The following is a 15361-nucleotide window of genomic DNA, read 5'->3' on the forward strand; positions in this document are numbered from 1 at the left end:
ATTTTCAGCTGAGCTCTGTGCCACCAAAACCAGGTAATCTGAGCCAAAACTTGATCTCTGCTTTCCATGACCAAGAGGTTTTTGTGCCTAAACATAACCACACATTAACCACAGCGTTCAGTTCATTAAGAGACGTCCAGTATCGACCAGAGAGGAGTTTCTGTCTGTGCTCACATCACGTCACATTATCTGCTCTCACAGATACGACTCCTGGAAACAGGAAGCCCTCTCTGTTTACTTTCCCTCCGTCCGTTTAATGCAGACAACCTGCAGAGGGAGGGAGAGTTCAGTGCCCCCATCACTCATCAGCTAACTCCACCCCTCCCACCCCGAAAACATTCCCCCGTCTCTTATCTGCCCGTATCGTAAACACTGAGGACACCCACCCATGTGTGGGGGGTTCGGGGGTCAGAGGTCGCAGCAGTTGGTTTGTTTTGAAGCAGGTATACCTCCTGGATGACATCATCTGGAGTGAGCTGATTAGAAACAGTCGCTCTGCATACCTGCCTGGACCCAGCACAGGATCTGATAACAACATGTTTTTGATACGCAGGCAGTTACCTCCTCTCTGAAAACAGCAGCATCAGTGTGGAACACAGCCACAGCGCTGCAGCTCGTTAGCAACACAAACTGTTGCTGGCATCAACCTGGTGTGGACAGCAAATCTGGTCATGTGACTCGGCTACAACCAAAAATATATTTTCCAAAGAAAAGGCAGGTGGTGCGAGGAGAGAAACGCAACTCTTGAAAAAACTAAGTAGCTGTTTACAGACAGTGTGCAGAGACAACAGAGATAAATCAGACAGGTGGTGCAAAAAAGCAACTACAGCTGTGAAGTAGAGTAGCGTACCACTACCATAAAGCTCCAGTGTGCAGGATTTAGGGGGATATATTAGCAGAGATGGAATATAATAAGTATGTCTTCTTTAGTGTGTAATCACCTGAAAGTAAGAATCATTGTGTATGAGCCACTGAAATCTACACAGGGAGCAGCTCCCTGGATGTTGCGTCCGGACTGACCAAACACTGGCTCTAGATAGGGACATAATTAGCAGTCGCTCTGGGATGAGAGTGTCAGAAAAACACTGATATTTGTCAGCGTGAAACTACTTTATGCACCGTGTTTACCAGTTTAAATCACCTATTCTGATCATTTAAGAGAGGAAGAGACCTCTGAGGATAATTCAGCTCCTGGTAAAGACCTCTTGAGCAATGAACGCTGAAGGAATTCTAACCAGGAGAAGTTTCAGCTGGTTGCATCTGAAATCCTCATACGTCCTTTAAGACTGGACTTAAAGGGGAAATACACCCACTTTCAAAACTCATACGTGTTATTCATTTGATCTGAGACAGTCCATCTCTCCCAAATCCAAAAACAAGAGTGCTAAAACTCATACTTATGATGTCATAGGGTAGAAAGTCTGGAGATCCTCTATAGATAGTGAATGGTGAACGATGTTCTAGATGATACTGAGAGCAGCCAGGAGCATGTTCTGAGCATGTGGGTACATGATCTGTTTCAGGACTGAGAACACAGTAGAATAAAACTCATTTGGGTATAAAACAGAAAACAAACATTGTGTGGCTTCACAAAGTCGGATGAAAAGGAGACTTTTCATCGTCTACGGAGCAGCTCCAGACTTTATACTCTATGACATCACAAGTTTGAGACTTCCTTCTCTGGTTTCTGTCTTTGAGCGAGAGCAGCTCATGTTTACAGATATTGATTGAACTTTTCAAGGCGATGGAAATAATAAACTGGAATTCTTAAGTTCTTCTTTTAGGTACAAATGAACAAGTAGTACTCCTCTTGTTTTGTCTAGATAAATTCTTCACAGTAGCACTAAAAACATGGACAAAATTTAACCTTTCCATTGGGTTATCTCACCAGTTGAACATTATATTATTAACTGGAAAGCTGTCAGGTAAAAAGGTTCAAAATAACCTATAAATACGCAGATATAAAAAACCCAAACTCAACTTCTAACCCGACATGGAGAAGAAGTCCTCACAGTGCTGCTACAGAATGTTGTGCGATACGATCAAAGCTCAAGAACATCTACTTTCATAATGAAAAACTTTCAATCTGAACCTTTAAACCAAATAAATATGTCTGAATCCCTAAAAGTGAATTTGGGAATTTTCTAATGAGAATAAACCAAATAAATTGGATCAGGTTTCAGCAGCGCAGCTCAAAATATAATCCAAAACATCACAGGCAGCACCGCCTGGATAAACTAAACTTCTCAACATCAACGCCTAAACATGCAGGATGAATCACTCCGTCTGATGTGGATGATGGATGTAAAACAGTTGAGCTAAGATGCCTACGTCGTGCGAGTGTTTTCAGAGTGATGTCACCACCACCGCCGCCACTCCTCCAGGCTGATGCCATCTGCTGAGTGGACTGAATCACAGCGAGACGCTGCCTCCTCCAGCTGTTATCTGCTTCATAAATATACAGACCAAACTCTTCTCACTGTGACTCAGACGTTTACACCGAACTCACTGATTACAACACCTCCAGAGACACGCAGACAACGCTCGCAGCTCCATAACTCAACTTTATGACAAATCTGTGCATCAGCTTTCTACAGAAACTCTTGAGCGGACGGGAAGTCACCAGTTACACTGAGAGGGAAAGATGCTCTGGTTTTACAGTTAGGATTCACACACTTGTCAAGTGTCTGATGAATCGCCCTGACTGGAACTTTGTCTTTGAACTAAATCATTTTTCGATGAGAGAGTTTAAAAGAAAAACAAACCAGACGTCCGTAAATTAATTTTCAATACATGAGAGACCTGAGGATGCTCAGAAATACGACCTGAACCAAACCACAACTGACTCAAACAAAACCACAGAAACTCATCTGTTATGTCTGCAGATCGGGTCATCTTCAGGTCGACTTTATGTCGTCTGATCTTCCCATTAATGTCAAAGTGCAGCTGAGGCAGATGGAAACTCGGTCATTAGTTTTAGAGGAGTCCTTTCAAGATGTAAAGGGCTTAACAAGTGGAAATGTTGACTTGCTGTTTGTGCTAAGTGAATATTCAGAGGATTATTAGAGTTATTAGGATTCATCCTCTGATGGATTGTCTTAAAATTTTGGATAGACATTTATGTTCTCCAGACAGTTGTTGAGATTGTGACGGACCAACAGATCAACAGACTGCCTTCACGGGACAGTGGAGTTATTCTAAGTGATTACAGACAAGAGTTAGTCCTTTAAAACTTCTCTATCCAACACATTCTCACTCGTCACATGTCCACGTTTGGTCATGGACTTTCCACGTCCACATATGACGTCCAAGGTACCCTGGGTGTGTTGGTTGTTGACGTTCTGGGACGCCGTGTCAACTTCAGCCTGTTACATGCATTGTCTGTTTTCAAAATACACTTCTGTTTCCCTGGGTGAAAGTGGGTGATTGTTGGACCCAGCCACCACCCCTCCCAACGACCCTAGTCAGACTTATGAGCCTTAACTTTTGTTCTTCCCCCTGTGTTTGGGTTTAGACAACAAAAACATGTGGTTGGGTTTAGGAAAAAAGAACAGGGTTTGGCTTCAGAATTTTACGGGGCACGAACCCCACTCTCTCGGATGAAAGTCTGTGTTTGTTGTAGCCCTCCCACCCGCCACACTCTGACTTTTGCTACCTTAACTTTCGTCCTTGCCTTGCCGCGTTTCCCCGCACGCTGGGCACTGTTAAAGGGGAATTTCGGTTTATTTCAACCTGTCTCCTATCGTCCTAAATTTGTTTCAAGTCACTAGTGACATAAAAATAATAGTTAGCATGTTAGCCGTTAGCCTAGATACAGCCGGGGCGCATAGTAGCATCAGACCTGTTAAAACGTAAGTGAACGGGCAACCTTCACGTGCAAAGTTAGTCCACTAAACAAGCTTTTTTTCCACAAAGACCGCCTCATATCGTTAGGATAAATGTCAGAGAACATATAGAAAACGACATGTAAACGTGTTGTCTTACCTTACCGGTGTGCTGCCATGTTTGTTGTTTACCATTTAGCTCTGCTTTCCAAAGCGTGGCTGAAATATATCTGGCGAGCTCTAGATAAAGCCCAGCTGGAAACCGAAATTTCCCTTTAAACTATAGTGGCAGCTGGCCGCGTATCATGCCAACATTAAAGGACAGCTTCTCTGTCAGTGTTTGACGCCACAAACCACTGCTCAAGCGCCAGATTTCAATGAATCTGGAGTGAGACCAGGATGTTCTATCAGAGATATTTAAACAGTTTTTATTATTGATCTGGATTTGAAACAGTGATCAACCACGACTGAAGACCTGTGTGTGTGTAATACAGAAAACACTCTTAATAAACCTCAGGAAAATCTGGAAAGATGATCTTTAGAACCATCATAAAATCAAGGTTTTGCTGACAAGCGTGTCATGTAGTGTGTTTGTGATATAACTCTCTGCCAGAAAGAAAATGTATCTTCACTTTAAAGGCAAAAATCAAAGTTGCAAGTCTTTTTTGATTTTGTCAAGTTGGAAGATTCAGATTCATGACTCAAGTTTACTCAAATCAAAGTCATGTAAGTCTTTTGGTTTCACTGACTAATGCTGAGATCAGACTACATGACATCAGCCCAGTAATGAACCAACCTACAGACGTGGCGTACTTTCATTAGTAATAAGTTACAGTACTCATTACCAGAAAAAGTACTGTGATTACTGTAAGGTGTTACTGCCCAACACTGTGCCAAAGAAACAATAATGTGTAATACATTAGTTTTTTGATTAACGACACACTGGTCCTAAAGGAAGGCAACACACACCTCGCAAAGTCTCGACACAAAGACTAAGGTGATCTTTTTTTTTTGCCTCTAAGAGTTTGACAACTTCTGAAATGTAGGAAGAAGTTTATCGGCTCAGCTGCCTCACAGGGAATGGCAGCACGGTCCGCTGCTCTCAGAGTAGGGATGCATCATCATCATCATCATCAGGGAAGGCTTATGAGAAACAAAAAAATGATTTAACTGGAGTTGTTACTCTTCTAATAAAGTCCGTGTGCTCCTGTGCACTTTGGACCAAAACTCTCCTGATACTTCTACAGTGTGTCGGCTGATGGTGACGATACGAGCACACAGAGCTCCTGAACTTCAACCGTGGAGAGGAGACAGACTGATATTGTCATGGTGAGACTTTATGACTCTCTGATCTGCTGATCTGTCACAATGTCCGTCTCCAAACACAGAAAAATCCCATGACTACAGAGCATCAGCAGGATGAGCTCTTATCTCCTCCATGAACAAACCACTGGAACCTGACACAGGATGAAAAAGAAGACCGGACGTGTCGCCACCCGAAAAACAAAAGACTGACTCAGGCGACCTTTCACCTCTGACACAGGCCACCGACACCACTTCCCCTTTTTCTATGAGAAAGCCTCGGGCGTCCAGCTTGTCTCAAACCTCCCAGTCAGTCTGGACTCGCTGTCTTGAGTTTGACATGAATTAAACACGTGTGTAACTGTGTGTGAACAGGAACAATAAAGATTACAGATTGTTCCTTTGTTATGATTGTTTAATGAGAGCGGAGGTAAGTCGATTTAAAACCCCAAATCCTCCCAAAACCCTGCATGACCCAAAACACTCCCATTAATCCCACTGTTCCCATTTAGACAGACCAGTTTACCACACACACACACACACACACACACACACACACATAACAAAAACACTTTATCCTCATTTGCAGATAAAAATGCTTTGTTTTTTCCAGGAGAAAGTGCATCTTCTCAGCTGAACCAGAGAAAGATTCAGATTTAATTTCCTCGTCTTGAATCAGTGTGTGTGTGTGTGTGTGTGTGTGTGTGTGTGTGTGTGTGTGTGTGTGTGGTGTTTAAATATTAACCTGAGCTGTGTCCTTCTGTGTGGACACAACAGAAACAAACAGAAACCAGACACACACAAGAGGACGATCACATACCTCATCAGGTTTTGTAAACCCTGTTTGCTGGAGTTTCTCCTCAGCAGAGCGTTGGACATGTTGGCCTCTTTTCTTCTTCTACTTGTTCTACTACTTCTTCTAACTCTTCTTCTTCTTCTCTCCCTCTGTTAGAAACAAAACAGATTGCTGAGAACAACTTTCTCTTCTTCTTCCTCTCAGTTTCCACCTCAACAGTGAAGGCAGCTCTCTGTCCCGCAGCCACGCCGAAGCCCAGAGCTCAAACTGATTAGTGTGTGTGCGTTACACTGTTAATGACTCCTCTGGTGGTTTCACACACACACACACACACACACACACACTCTTTCTTGTTGGATGTCACACACGCAGTTTTCTCCCCTGCAATGCTTGTTGGGAATGTCAGCGGTGCTCAGAGTGACTCCCCCTCTCTTGGAGGCTGGGTTTTAGTCATTACACCCCCCCCCCCCTCCCCTCGTCTCACACACACACACACACACACACACACACACACACACACACACACACACACACACACACACACACACACACACGCACACACACCTCACCCCCTCCCTCTGTCCTACATGTGGTTTTCATTGAAGAGCTCAGAGCAGCGGGGCCCAACATCTTTCTCTCTTTTTTCTTTGCTGCTTTTCTCTGTTATGCCGGGTCATGTGGTCTCTCCTGAGGGGGAATGAAAAACGATCCCCCCCCCCAAACCACTACTGAACCATCCCGTCCCCGACTCAACATTTCAACCTCCCTCTGATTGCCAAAGCAGCAGATTGGCAAACAGTTGTTTATCCCTCATTAGTGCAGCTGTGACAAAATCTAATCCGTCACATAATGTAAAAACATCAGTGTGAAGATGTGAGCAGTGTAATGATACACTGAAGTCATGATTCGGATCATTCTCCTGTTTAGGAGTTATAGTTTGGTGCGTATTCGATACAGTGGAAAAAAACTAAATGTATAAAGATTTGGTTTTAGATGAAATAATTGACGCACATTAGACACCTTTAACAAGGAGTCTTGCAGACAGCACTGAACGCAACCTTTATACACGTCACCATTTCCTTGCAAAGCATAAATAGATAAATGAAAACTTGCATGTAGGTCTTCTTAAATTCTATCAAAGTGAGTTTGAACGAGAACCAATGAGAATATCCACAGACTTCACTGTGGATGCTCGCACTTCTTTACATTTGTTTTAAACAGACAGTAGTTAAAGTGTCAAAGACAAACAAAATCCTCTTATTGGTGACAGAGGAAACATTTTGCCCTCTGGCAACCTTTTGAACTCTTTGAAAAACTCTCATGCTCATGATATATATGGTGTCAACATGACTCTGCGGCTGGTTTTAAAGCACAAAGACTCACAGATTCATGCCGACAGCCTTATACCTCCTCTCCATCATCTGATCAATCACTGTATCAGGCTTTCTATCTTTCCCTGCAGCTGGAAAACAGCTCAAATCCCCGCTGTTTTTAAATCTGAGGATCCAGCCTTGGTTTCAACTACAGGCCAATATCCATTCTTCTCGCAGCATCAAAATTACTGGAGAAACTTCTGTCCAACCAAATTAGCACTCACCTTGAAAGCAATAAGCTCCTCAGTGACTTTCAGTTTGGTTTCTGATCCACATGATCAACTGTGTCTGCTATGTTATTATTTACTGAACAAATATGTATCTCACTCATCAAAGGTCATGTCGCTGGAGCCATTTTTGTTGATTTTAGCGAAGCCTTTGACACAGTGAGTCATCAGATTCCACTACATAAACTCAGCTCATTTCAACTTTATTTAATTCAATCAATCAATTCAATCAATCAATTTTATTTATAAAGCCCAATATCACAAATCACAATTTGCCTCACAGGGCTTTACAGCATACGACATCCCTCTGTCCTTATGACCCTCACAGCTGATCAGGAAAAACTCCCCAAAAAAACCCTTTAACGGGGAAAAAACAGTAGAAACCTCAGGAAGAGCAACTGAGGAGGGATCCCTCTTCCAGGACGGACAGACGTGCAATAGATGTCGTACAGAACAGATCAGCATAATAAATTAACAGTAATCCATATGACACAATGAGACAGAGAGAGAGAGAGAGAGAGATGCAGGACAGACGGTAATGACAGTAGCTTACAACAACATTATTGAAAGTAATAATATTATAGTTATAGTTCTGGCTACTGTGGTACAATATGTTGAAAGTATGTATTAATATCTGACAGTATACATGTGTGACAATAGTCATATGTGTATAATAACAGTAGAAGTATGACTAATGACTAATGATGGCAGCAGCAGCAGGAGGCATCTGGCAGGACCACGGCAGCAGCACAACCACACACGTCACACTGTCCAGGCACCGCTGTGATATGAGTTAATCTGAGAGACAGTGGAGTACAAAGGCTCCGGAGAAGAAGCCGAGTTAGTGACATGCAGAATGGCCGAGTTAGCAAGATGCAGTAATAGAATACGAGAGAGAGAGAGAGAGAGAGAGAGAGAGAGAAAGAGAGAGAGAGAGAGAAGGAGAGAGGGAGCCCGGTGTATTATAGGGGGGTCCTCCGGCAGACTAGGCCTAAGTCAGCCTAACTAGGGGCTGGTACATGGCAAGCCTGAGCCAGCCCTAACTATAAGCTTTATCAAAGAGGAAAGTCTTAAGTCTAGTCTTAAATGTGGAGACGGTGTCTGCCTCCCGGACGGTAACAGGAAGATGATTCCACAGGAGAGGAGCCTGATAGCTGAAGGCTCTGGCTCCTGATCTACTTTTGGAGACTTTAGGGACCACGAGTAACCCTGCGTTCTCAGAGCGCAGTGTTCTGGTGGGATAATATGGCACTATGAGCTCTCTAAGATATGACGGAGCTTGACCATTTAGAGCTTTATAAGTTAACAGTAGGATTTTAAATTCAATTCTGGATTTTACAGGGAGCCAGTGCAGAGAAGCTAAAACAGGAGAAATATGATCTTGTTTCTTAGTTCCTGTTAGTACACGTGCTGCTGCATTCTGAATTAGCTGGAGAGTTTTTAAGGACTTACTAGAGCTACCTGATAATAGAGAGTTACAGTAATCCAGCCTTGAGGTAACAAAAGCGTGGACCAATTTTTCTGCATCTTTTCGGGTCAGGATAGGCCTAATTTTCACAATATTATGCAGATGAAAAAATGCAGTCCGTGAGGTTTGTTTTAAATGAGAATTAAAAGACAAATCTTAATCAAATATTACTCCGAGGTTTCTTACGGTAGTGCTAGAGGCCAGAGCAATGCCATCTAGAGAAACTATGTCATCAGATAAAGAGTCTCTGAGTTGTTTGGGGCCAAGAACAATAACTTCAGTTTTGTCTGAATTTAACATCAGGAAATTGGTGCTCATCCAATTTTTTATGTCTTTAAGGCAGTTATGGAGTTTAGTTAATTGATTACTTTCTTCTGGCTTCATCGATAAATACAACTGAGTATCATCCGCATAACAATGGAAATTTATAGAGTGATTTCTAATGATGTTACCTAAAAGAAGCATATATAGAGTAAATAGGATTGGTCCGAGCACAGAACCTTGCGGAACTCCAAAACAAACTTTAGTACGTAAGGATGATTCATTATGAACGTCAACAAACTGAAAACAATCAGATAAATAAGATTTAAACCAGCTTAGTGCAGAACCTTTTAGGCCAATTAAGTGATCCAGTCTCTGCAGTAGAATTTGATGGTCAATTGTGTCAAACGCCGCACTAAGATCTAATAAAACAAGAACAGAGACAAGTCCTTTGTCTGAAGCAATCAGAAGGTCATTTGTAATTTTAACTAGAGCTGTCTCAGTGCTATGATGCACTCTAAATCCTGACTGAAATTCCTCAAATAAATTATTATCATGGAGAAAATCACACAGCTGGTCTGCGACTACTTTCTCAAGGATCTTTGACATAAAGGGAAGATTAGATATTGGTCTATAGTTGGCTAACACCTCTGGATCCAGGGTGGGCTTTTTTAGGAGAGGTTTAATTACAGCTACCTTAAAAGACTGTGGTACATAGCCTGTTAATAAGGATATATTGATCATATCTAATATATGAGTGTTAACTAAAGGTAAGACCTCCTTAAGTAGCCTAGTTGGGATGGGGTCTAAGAGACATGTTGATGATTTAGATGAAGAAATCACTGCGGTCAATTCTTGAAGAGAAATTGGGGAGAAGCAATCTAAATATATATTAGGTCTTACAGCTGTGTTTGAGGTTAGATAGGTACTATCTGAGGACAGGAGGTCATGAATTTTGCCTCTAATAGTTAGAATTTTGTCATTAAAAAAGCTCATAAAATCATTACTGCTAAGGGCTAAAGGAATACAAGGCTCAATAGAGCTCTGTGATAACAATTCCCTCCTCTTATCTAACAGGTTTCAAGTAGTTAAAATCAATCAGGGAACACCTGCCCCTATAACTTGTAATATGAGAGTTCCACAAGGCAGCATTTTGGGCCCCCTACTTTTACTCCCTTATGACATTGTCATTTTTCTTTCTGAGCTTAACCCTGACATCGTAAATTTGAAACTACCTCTGATCTGAACCGCTTCAATGACTGGCTGAAACATAATCATCTAACTATCAATGTCAAGAAAACTCAATGTATGTGTTTTCATGCCCCTAAAAAAAACAATATCTATGTCTGACCCTTTTAATTTTGCAAACCAAACACTAACCATCACAGAAATCTACAAATATCTTGGAGTACTCATTGACTCACATCTCACTTATCGACACCACATTCAGAACCTAACAAATAAGCTCAACCAGACACTGTACGTCTGTAACAAAATGAGACCATATCTCACCCCTGCTGTTTCAGACACATACCTACATGCAAATATTCTATCATCACTATCCTACTGTCTCCCCATATGGTCCCTCGCCACAAAGGAAACCACTGAACCCATAGCAAGACTATACAAGGGAGCTTACAAGATTCATGGTAACATCTCCGTTTGGACTCATCACTGCACCCTCACTTTCTAACACTCTGATTTTTCAAAACTACGCAGATCTAATCTAGCCATTAAATGTTACTATCAGATCCTAAACAACTCCAATCCTACACTTACGGCTCTACTTCCACGTCCCAGCACAAGACAGCAATGCATCACTAGACCAATTTCACATGCACTTATTCCTGTACCGCATTACAAAAACAATTATGGTTGGTTTCAGTTTTATTTCAGACCAAAGATTTGCAGCCAACTTCTTGCAATGTGCCGTTCTGTAACGTTCTAAAAACCTGCCGGTTCACACCAAGTCACCATGATGAGACGGTGTATCATCTCTAGTCAACAACTCTCTCTACTTCTGATCTGTAACGCTGACAGGAAGTGACCGCCGTGAGACGGCGTATCGTCTCTAGTCAACAACTCTCTCTACTTCTGATCTGTAACGCTGACAGGAAGTGACCGCCGTGAGACGGCGTATCGTCTCTAGTCAACGACTCTCTGTGCTTCTGATCTGTAACGTTGACAGGAAGTGACCACCACCAAATCTGAATGAGGATAGTGATAGTGAGATACTGGCTACAGTGATGAAACAAAACCAGCATCAGATGGACTGTATTCATAATCAATACGCCACAATAATATAAATAACCAGCGTCAGGTCATCAGTCAATGAGAATGTGTGTGTGTGGGCGGGGCATAAGCACATACAGCCAGCAGCAGCAGCGACCCACCGTCTGACACCAAACAGAGGGCTCGGTGGGGACGGAGCACCTGCTGCAGCAAGCCAACACGCCGACTGTGGTCATTTTGACTTGACCAGCTGACTTCACTACAAGCTGATTGGCTGTTGAAACAGGCAACGTGCTTTTAAACCAGCCGCCGGTGATTTGACCAGCTCAGTTGCAGGTGACACCATCAGCCGGCTTGAGTCGGGCTCAGACCGGCCAGTTCACACTGCCGCAACTTTTCTCTGCAACTTTCTAAAATGGTTTCTTCTCATGGCGAATCTTTGGTCTGAACTGGGCTTAAAGGAACAGTGTGTAGGATTTAGTGGCATCTAGTGGTGAGGTTGCAACACTGCAACTGGCTGAAGCTTCTTCGGTGTGCCAAGCATTTGGGAGAACTATGACTGCAGACGTAAAAACGGAAAAGGCCGTATTTAGAGCCAGAGTTTGGTTTGTTCGTTCCAGGTTACTATAGAGGTAACATGACAAGCTCTGTACAAGGACATGCTCACTATGTAGATATAAGCAGCTCATTCTAAGGTAACAAAAACAACAACTCTTATTTTCTGGCAATTATGCATTAATTAGAATATCTGACTATATAATGATTAAAACTCTGTCTGTGAGTGTATTCCACGTTTTTCTCCTCACTGACTTGGTCAATCCATGTGAAATTTGGCACAGTGGTAGAGGGTCATGGGAGGATGCCAATGAAGCAATATTACATCAATTGGCCAAAGGGGGGCGCTATAGCAACCCATTGAAATGTCAAACTTTGAATGGGCATATCTCATGCCCCGTATGTGGTAGAGACATGAAACTTTGCACAGAGATGCCTCTCCTCATGAGGAACACATTTGCCTCAAGAACCCATAACTTCCGCTTATATAGATTTTCCGCCATTTTGAATTTTTTGAAAAACACTTCAAATGGATCTCTTCCTAGGAAGTTTGAGCGATCTGCATGAAACTGGGTGAACATAATCTAGGGACCAATATCTAAAGTTCCCTCTTGGCAAAAGTTGGAAAACTTACTAAAACTGAGCTGCTATAAGGCAATGAATATTGCGGAGGGCGTGGCTCATCACATAAAGGTGTATAACATCTCAAGGGTTTCACCCATCACCACGCAACTTTGTAGGCATATGACCACACATAATCTGAGGGGACCCCTCCATTATTGACCCCATCAAACAAAATGGGGGCGCTAGAGAGCTCATTTCTTATCTAGGCCTAACCGCCATATGGATTTTTACTAAACTTGGTAGATATGTAGAACAGGACGCCTCAAGGTGACTGGAGAAATTTAACTCTAATTGGCAACTGGGTGGCGCTATAACAACAGAAAAATGCTTCAAAATGGCTAAAATGCGACCGATCGCTGTGGCTCCCCCTGTGGACCAATGTCTAATGTTTGCTATGACTAAGTCATGGTATGGTATGCTGCTGCAACACGGGCTAGCCGCACCTTTCCCATGTGAACTACCAGTGCGCCCCAATTTTAAGTCAATACAACATATAAACACTTTAACTATCTGCCTTTCAACGTGCTACCTCAACTACTAATGTACAGTTTTAGCCCACTAACTATCCCACTATTGGCAATGGTACTACTGTACTTTCAATAAAGCAATCGTACTATCAAATTCACAAACACTCTGTCTGAATACATTGCTCTTCTTAATGGATTCAGTTGACTATTTAATCTGCAATTTCCTATGACCTGTATCCCAAACACACACCATGTGAAACTGTACGTGGGCAACTGTGCACTCAGTGGGTATGGACTAGTAGTTATAAATATCAGACTGTATTTCTACACACTGGACCTTTAAGTTTCCAGCGATGCAAAATATGTCAGGCTGAATTTTGTGGGTGAGTGTATAAAATAATGCAGAAATTAATTGAATATTTCTCTTCAATGGGACTATAAAACTATTAAAAAAAATGAAGCCTTCAGAAGCCCTCTGTCTTCTTCCTTTTCTGCAGCACAAATTTATTTGTCTTTCAAAGATGTAAAAGAACAGAAAAACTAGTAAAATACCTGATTTTAAAGTCAATTTTTGACTTTGGAATAATAAAAAAATCCTCTTTATTTTAACCTCTACGTGCACGTGATATCCAGCTCGGCTGAATTTGTTTGCCGAGCGCTCACAGGTCATGAAAGCGTCTCTCTGCCCTTCACACAAACAAACCCCGTGTCTTTGTCTTCGCCCACCCCTTCCCAAACACCCTCACACTCACATAATCAACACACTGCCGTTGCCTCGGTAACCCACTCATCACCATTCACCCCTGGAGTGTTGGTAAGTCTTGCTCAGTGGCACGTCAGACAAAAGGGCATTCTGGGAAGTGAATTCATGGCTTGGACGACAACCCCTTCATCTCTCGTGCTCATAAAACAGAGCTGCGGTTTCCAACAAACACTGGCTGACCTGAACACAACCCCGACACTCAGATGCTCTAAAACAAACAGAACAGAAACGTTAAAGGCTGAACGGTGTTTGAACGGCACTGATTTTCATCACAGCTGCATACGTTTGAAATCATTGTTTGTCTATAAAAAAAAACAAAAACAATCCTGGTACACATGAAATGAGACACGACTCATCTGTGATGAGGCGAAGACAGTGGTAGGTGGATTTTAGGAATGAGGAAAACAAACACAAAACAAACATAGTGAAGGTGTCACTTTGGGCTCTGAGTCATTGTGATGTAATTTCTCATTATTTTCACGATGTTTACAAACTAACAATTAACAAAAAATATAATCAGCAGATTAATCCATAATGAAGATAATCATTAACTGATAGTTCAAAATGAGCTCCACCTCAACAAACTACAACAGTAAAATCCTGCTTTACATGAATGCATGAGTCACAATCATCTCATGAGAACATTTACACTGCTCAAACAATTAAGGGAACCCTTAATGGTCACAGTCTGGCAGGAAGTCAGTTAAACATCAGGGAGCTCAATCTGTCCATTTAGGTCTCACTTCGAAGTCGTCGTAATCTGGTGCTTGGGCAGTGACTTGCGGCGTCAGAAACCAACGTAAAAAGGCGTCCTATAATGTCGGCATGATACGCAGCTGGTTGCCATTATAGTTTAATGGTGCCCGGCAGTGTCAGGGGGATAAGGACGAAAGTTAAGGCGGCGAAAGTCTGACTGGGGTGATCTCATCTGGATGTTGAAAGTCCATGACCAAACATCAGTGTGACAGGGTTGGAATGAGAATGTGTTGCCCAAGAAGATTTACTGTGTCTCCCAGCACAGTCTCAAGAGCATGGAGGAGATACCAGGAGACCGGCCGTTACACCAGGAGAGCTGGACAGGGCCGTAGAAGGGCATCAACCCAGCAGCAGGACCGCTATCTGCTCCTTTGTGTGAGGAGAAACAGGAGGAGCACTGCCAGAGCCCTACAACATGACCTCCAGCAGGCTACTGGTGTGCATGTTTCTGACCACACTGTCAGAAACAGACTCCATGAGGGTGGCATGAGGGCCCCACGTCCTCTAGTGGGACCTGTGCTCACAGCCCAGCACCGTGCAGCTCCATCATTCACCAGAGAACACCAGAACTGGCAGGTCCACCACTGGCGCCCCGTTCTCACTGAGCACATGTGACAGGCGTGAAAGAGTCTGGAGACGCCGTGGTGAACGTTATGCTTCTGGAGTCAGCCTCAAGTGGCCATTAGAGGGACTGCAGTTTTTAACACTTTAGT

General features: G+C 42.7%; 1 protein-coding gene across 3 annotated transcripts in view; it reads right to left on the reverse strand.

Moving 5' to 3' along the window:
• Positions 1 to 15361, reverse strand: part of lsp1a (lymphocyte specific protein 1 a) — a 65108-nt gene that overhangs the window by 41822 nt on the left and 7925 nt on the right. For 2 of the 3 annotated variants that reach the window (XM_033634106.2, XM_078168331.1), the window contains exon 1: positions 5947 to 6349. In XM_033634106.2, coding sequence (XP_033489997.1) covers positions 5947 to 6005 — 59 coding nt within the window. In that variant the 5' untranslated portion in view covers positions 6006 to 6349. Of the gene's footprint in view, positions 1 to 5946; positions 6350 to 15361 lie in introns of those variants that run through there. The other variant, XM_033634104.2, reaches the window with a different exon arrangement.

Source organism: Epinephelus lanceolatus, chromosome 5, assembly GCF_041903045.1.
Source record: "Epinephelus lanceolatus isolate andai-2023 chromosome 5, ASM4190304v1, whole genome shotgun sequence".
Lineage (NCBI taxonomy): Eukaryota > Metazoa > Chordata > Actinopteri > Perciformes > Serranidae > Epinephelus > Epinephelus lanceolatus.